The sequence below is a fragment of the Dermochelys coriacea genome, chromosome 13 (genome assembly GCF_009764565.3).
Source record: "Dermochelys coriacea isolate rDerCor1 chromosome 13, rDerCor1.pri.v4, whole genome shotgun sequence".
Taxonomy (NCBI): domain Eukaryota; kingdom Metazoa; phylum Chordata; order Testudines; family Dermochelyidae; genus Dermochelys; species Dermochelys coriacea.
The window spans coordinates 737,970-743,969 of NC_050080.1; the positions used below are offsets into that span (position 1 = coordinate 737,970).

A 6,000-nucleotide genomic window follows, 5' to 3' on the forward strand; every position below is an offset into this window, starting at 1 on the left:
GCAGTCGGGGAGCAGGCAGGAGCCAGCCCCTCCAAGCTGGGCCAGGCCAGGGACACTCAAGCCACTCTCCAGCACTGCCAGCCCGAGGCCAGAAATCACCAGTCCCGGTCATGCTCTTGGGCTGTGATTTCTGAGCCCCCTGAGCATGTGGGTTTGTGCGTTGAATGAGTTTGTGCACAGCTGCATTGTGTCTACGTGTGTGTTGTATGAGTGTGTGCCCTGTGTGTGTGCACTCTGTGCAGTGTGGGTGTGCATGTGCATTATGTTGTGCACTGTCTGTTTGTGCATTGAGTGTGCACATGTGCGTGTGACAGCTTGTGTTACAGCTCGCTCACGTTCATAGGGCACACGGCCGCGGTCCCGCTGCAGGAGTGCTGACCAGAACCCATTGTGCCGTGTGCTGCCCAGCGAGAGAGCAGCCCTGCCTGGTCAGTCTGGTGCAGAGTGTGGGGGGCAGCAGTTAGGAAGCTGGAACTGGGACCCACCAAACCCAGAGGGGCCCCCAAGCACCCCAGAGCGGGGAACAGCTGTTAACCGCTGCTGAGCTGGCGGGGGAGCAGGGCTGCTGTCTGGAAGAGCCAGGGTGGGTCCTCCCTCTCTGGCCACAGGCACCTGCTCAGTCTACTCCATCTGCTCCCATTACCCCAGCTGTTCATACCACTGCCGAGGCTTGGCACCCCGCACCCGCTGCAGGCCCCTCTCTTAGCCCTGACACGCACGCTCCGCGGCCAGCTCTAGCAATCGCATCGGGGGTCTCGCCAGAGCTCCTGTAGTCAAGTGAGTGGGAGAATCTCAGCTTCCAGTTGTAATGAGCAGCAAGTTTCTAGCCCTCGTGGCTGCAAAGACAATCTGGGAAAAGGTGACCTGAGCGCGGCCCGTGGGCATCAGTGACTCAGCGGCAAAGAGACAGAGCCTGGAAGTCCCAGGGTTAATATCTCATGATCTCGGAGTACTTGGGGTCAGCGGTTCCACAGCACACAGCCCATGGGGAGCAGGGCTGGACCCTAAAACCGTCACCCCCTCAGCACTGACCTCGTCCCCTGCAGCTAGCAGAGTGGGGGGGATGAAGCAGCTGCTGGCCTCTCCGTGGGGCAGCCCCCACAGGAACACCCCCACCAATGGGTCACCCTGCGTGAGGCAGCAGGGTTCTTGAGCGGCAGGGTGCAGGCCTGGTCTAGCATTACAGACAACCCAGCGGCAGGTACCACGCCCCAGGATGGGTCGGCTGAGGGACCAGACCTGGCGCCTGTCAACGTCAAAGCAGGAGCCTCTAGCATGGGGCACATGGCTGCCAGAGGGTGCCGGTATTTGGGGGGGGATTAAACGGGATTAGTGAGGGGGACACAAGTACAAATTAAGGGGGACACGATAGCAGTCCTTAGATACCTGAAAGGCTGCCATAGAGAAGCTGGAGAAAAGCTGTTCTCTCTGGCCACACAGGGCAGGCTAAGAGGCGATGGGATCGAACTACACACGGCAGATTGAGATTAAATCTCAGGAAAAACTTCCCAGCTGCAAGAACAGTGGGACAATGGAACGATGAACGGGGAGGTCGTGGAGGCTCCTTCACGGAGGTTTCCAAAGGGAGGCAGGAGCCATCTGTGATGGATGCTTAGACCCACCAAACCGGCACCTCGCAAGGGCCAGACTCGCTGACCCTTGTGGTCCCGTCCGGCGCTGTGGGTCTAGGGCCGAGCTCCCGCCCCGGCGCCCGGCTCCGGGGACAGCCCCTGCACTTCCCGCCGCAGCCAGCAGAGGGAGCACCCTGCCCGGCATTTAACCAGCGACCGGCCCCCAGCCCGGGCTGCCCCAGCCACCAGCAGCTCCAGCAAACAAGGTCCCCGACCCCCAACCCAGCCCCCAACTGCCAAGCCCTGCCCAGACCCCCCACCCCTACACCTCCAACCCCTGCCCTGACCCCAACCTGACCTCCACAGCCAGACCCCAACTCCCACAGGCCCCAACCCCTGACCCCCCACAGACCCAGATCCTGCCCAGACCCCAACTCCCACAGGCCCCAACCCCCAGAGCCCCAAACCCCTGATCCCCATGACCTCCAACCCCTGCCCTGACTCCCAAACTTCAATCCCATGCCCTTCAATCCCTGCCCAAACCCCTGGCCCCCAAACCTCGACACTGACCTCCCTGTGACCCCCAAACCTCAGCATTGACTTCCCTTCTACTCCCAACCCTAGCACTGACCCCCACAACCCTGCTGGGCTCCACTGGGCTGTTATTGCTAACCTCAGCCCTGCCGGGGGCTCCAGTCCTCTCCCCTTCCCAGCCGCACCATCCTGAGTGAGTCACTTTGGCATGGGGGCAGGTCCCCCAACAGAGCTGGAGCCTTCCAGCCTCTCAGTCGCTCCCATCTCAGCCCCATCTCCTTGGCCAGTGCAACCTGCCCACGCCCTGCTGGGCCAGCACTGCCACCATGGCCAGGCCAGAGCACAGGGGACGGGTCCATGGGCCACACAGCACGAGCCGCACACCCACAGCCTCCAGGCATATAACACCCCCGCAACCCCAGAACCACTCAACCCCCAGCACCCACCCACCCAGCCCAGATCCAGAATACCCGCGCATCTCTGTGCTCTGAGCCCCCAGACCCGGCCAGGCACTGGGGCCATATTACACGAGGCGCCCTTGCAGAGGGCACAACTCACAGCTCCGATGCAGCAGGTGAGGCTGCAGCCCCCTGGGTTTCTGAGATCGATACGGCTCCAGTGACAGGCCCGGATGTGCAGCCAAGAGCCCTGTGCTCCGGGACACACTGTGCATGGGGAACTGCCTCGCTCCAGCCCAAGGTCCGGAGCCAGGAAGGCCCGGAGGGGGAGCGCAGCACTCCCTGCTCCCAGGGGCCAAATGCTGAGCCATGTGCAGGAGTTGGCAGCCCTTCAGGCATGGAGACCCCCCGGCATAGGCCCCACTCCGGCCAGACTGGGACGATCCCTGCAGGGATCCCAGTACTGCCAGCTTCTCGCCCTGGCGAGCCTGGGCAAGTCCCTGCACCTCGCTGCCACCTGCATCACCCTCTAACTCAGGGCAACACCACGCACTGCACCAGGCTGCCACGGACAGACCTGTACTGTGCAAAGCTCCCTTGGACAGGGCCAGGTCTAGGACCCAGTCCTCTCCCCAGAGCAGGCCTCCGAGAGCACCTGCAGCTGGCAGCAGCAGCCAGGGCCTTTCCTCTCTGTGGGCTGCACACGGAGCCAGGACTCACGGGTGCACATGTCCAGGTGCATGTAGACCCAGGACGTCACAGACAGGCTCACACGTGCACGCACGCAGCCATGATGTCACGCTCACACCCATGGGGCACACAGAGTCAGGATGTCCCATGCACACACGCCCATCCAGGATGCCATGGCTCTATCTCGCCGCACAGACCCTGACAGACGCTCTAACCACCAACCATTAGCCGCCAGGCTCACGTCAAAATCACACAAAGAAGCCAAATGCTGCCCAGGCTGTTGTCTGCTCCCAAAGACGGGCAAAATGGCAGCCAGCGGAGGGGGTGGCAGGCTGGACATCTGACCAGCCGTCTCCCCAGGCCGGCACAGGGCTGGTCGAGGGCCACACTTTGTAATGGTCTCGCCCTCCACTATCGGGAGGCTCAAGCAGCGTGGTCAACATGCCGGACCCATGGCTGGCTATGGAATGTGTGTGAGCTGAAGGACATGGAGTCCAAGTCCTAGAAGTGAATAGCACGGGGCTGGATTGGGGGGCACCAGCAGGGCAGTGGGGGGAGCCCAGGGCTGGGCTAGGGGGGCTGCAGGTCCAGACTGGGGGGCACCCACAGGGCAGTGGGGGGCTGCGGGTCAGGAGTGGGGGGCACCCGCAGGGCTGTGGGGGGCTGCGGGTCGGGAGTGGGGGGCGCTGGTTTGCCGTGTGGAGAAGTTCATGGTGCTGCCTCCTCCAGTGTCTGGCTGCTGCCCTCAGTCTCGCTCTCAAGAGCCCCAAGCTGCAGAGCCCGTGCTGGGGCCAGCGGGCACTGCCCATGGCAGGTTTTACCCTGCGGAGTCACCACTCAGCAGGGGGCCGGGGGGCCCCGCCGGGTGCTGTGCGTGCAGGGGGGCTGGGGAGCCGGGGGGCCCCGCTGGGCGCTGCGTGTGCCGGGGAGCCGGGGGGGTCCCACCGGGTGCTGAGCGTGCAGGGGGGCCAAGGAGCCGGGGAGCCCCGCCGGGCGCTGCGCATGCAGGGGAGCTGTGGAGCCGGGGACCCCACCGGGCGCTGTGCTTGCAGGGGGCTGGGGAGCCGGGGGGCCCCGCTGGGCGCTGCGTGTGCCGGGGAGCTGGGGGGCCCCGCCGGGTGCTGCACATGCAGGGTGGCCAGGGAGCTGGCGGGCCCTGCCGGGCGCTGCGCGTGCCGGGGGACCAGGGAGGCGGGGGGTCCCGCCGGGCGCTGTGCGTGCAGGGGGCCGGGAAGGTGCTGCAGAGCCACACCCCCAGCACATCCCTCGGGCCCTGTGCCCATCCCAGCTCCTGGGCAGGCAGCTCTTGGCCCCACCTTGCATTTAGGGTTCAGCTGAGAGGAGCCCCCCACAGGGGCCAGGCCCAGCGGGCGAGTCCCTGCCCCCAGCAGCCAGCAGGTGGGAATGGGGGGCAACTAGCGCCTGGCTCTCTCAAAGGTTACCCGGGGCAACCAGCCATCTCCCTCCTAGCCCCCTTTTCCAGAGCAGAGCCCAGCCCCCCACAGGACCCCCAGCCACTTCCACTCTTTCCCTTCACAGCAGCAACTTTTGCTCCAAGCCACCGGCCAGGCGCCGTCAAAGGCCTCAGGAAACCGGCTCCTCTCAGACATGGCTGCTGGTGCAGCCCAGTGCCCCAGAGCCTTCGCCCCAGAGGGGCAGCCAGCCCCACCCATCCCAGGGCAGACTGAAGCCCCCAGCCCAGCACCGTCCCTGCCCCCCACGGGGAGGGCTCCTGGCAGGTGACTGTAGCGGCCAGCCCCTCTGTGCTGCCCACGGGGCGCCCGCACGGTGCCCGCCGAGCATCACTTACCTCTGCTGTCTTCTCGGGAGAGGCTGCCAGGCTGGGCCCCTTGCAGGGGGGCGGCATCTCCATGGAGAGCTGCAGCTGCCTCCTGGCAGGGGACCCCCTCCTCCCGGGGCAGGGCCGTGACCGTGAACCTCTGGCTCATGCCCCAGCAGTGGCAAGCGGGCGCTTCGCTAGCTCCAGCCTCCTGTCTCCACAAGTGGCTGCCGAGGCACCAGCTGAAGAGACAGAGCGGCTCTCCCTCAGCCAGCTGCCTAGCATGGTCCTAGTGCCCTCCTGGCACTGCTCTGCACAGGCCATGTCCCTGGCACTGTCATCCCCACTGGGACAGCGGAGCCTGCGCACAGCAGCCGCACAGCCCAGCTCGCCCAGGCTTCCTGGGGACCCCCGGCCAGAGCCAAGCCAGACTCTTCCCCTTGCTCCTGCTGCCCTGCTGAGGGGTCAGAGCTAGAGCAGCAGCACCTGCTGTGTCTGGGCAGCCCGGGCCGCTCTCCTCCACCTGGCGTCGGGCTCCAGGGCACCTTCTGCTGCACGGCATCTCCTGGACCCCCGAGTCCGCAGTGCCCCATGGGCTGAGCTTCCCCACCAGCCGGCCCTGCTGCTCTGACCTCAGGGAGCCCAAGCCAGGCCAGCCCAGCTGGCCACCGCACGCGCAGTCAGGGCAAAGAGCTCAGCAGCCTGGGGGGGGAAGGGGAGAAAATGAGGAAGCAAGTGGGGCAGCCATGGCTCGGGGGTGAGGGGGGTCAGTGGAGATGGTCCGACCCACTGACTCAGGAGCTCCCCCAGGCCCGGGGCCGCTCATGATTCAGCTCTTTTCCATTGGGCTGGGGTTGTCACAGAGTTACCGGGCATGCTCTGGAATGACTCCCGACGAAGCCCGTCAGGACTCTGGGGGAGCCTCCTCTCTGGGAGCAGACGGTCTGCAGGGCAAGGAGCTCACACGGCTTCCCCTTCCTGGTTTGACCTTGGAGCATTTAGCATTTTCTTTCACACCATGTGCTTC

The 6,000-nt window shown here is 65.2% G+C and overlaps 1 protein-coding gene across 1 annotated transcript in view; it reads right to left on the bottom strand.

The window, feature by feature from the left end:
• Window positions 1-5,256, bottom strand: part of SLC12A5 (solute carrier family 12 member 5) — a 102,557-nt gene extending 97,301 nt beyond the window's left edge. The window contains 1 exon segment of the mRNA XM_038369249.2: window positions 5,004-5,256. Coding sequence (XP_038225177.1) covers window positions 5,004-5,142 — 139 coding nt within the window. The 5' untranslated portion in view covers window positions 5,143-5,256.
• Window positions 5,257-6,000: the final 744 nt, after the last annotated feature.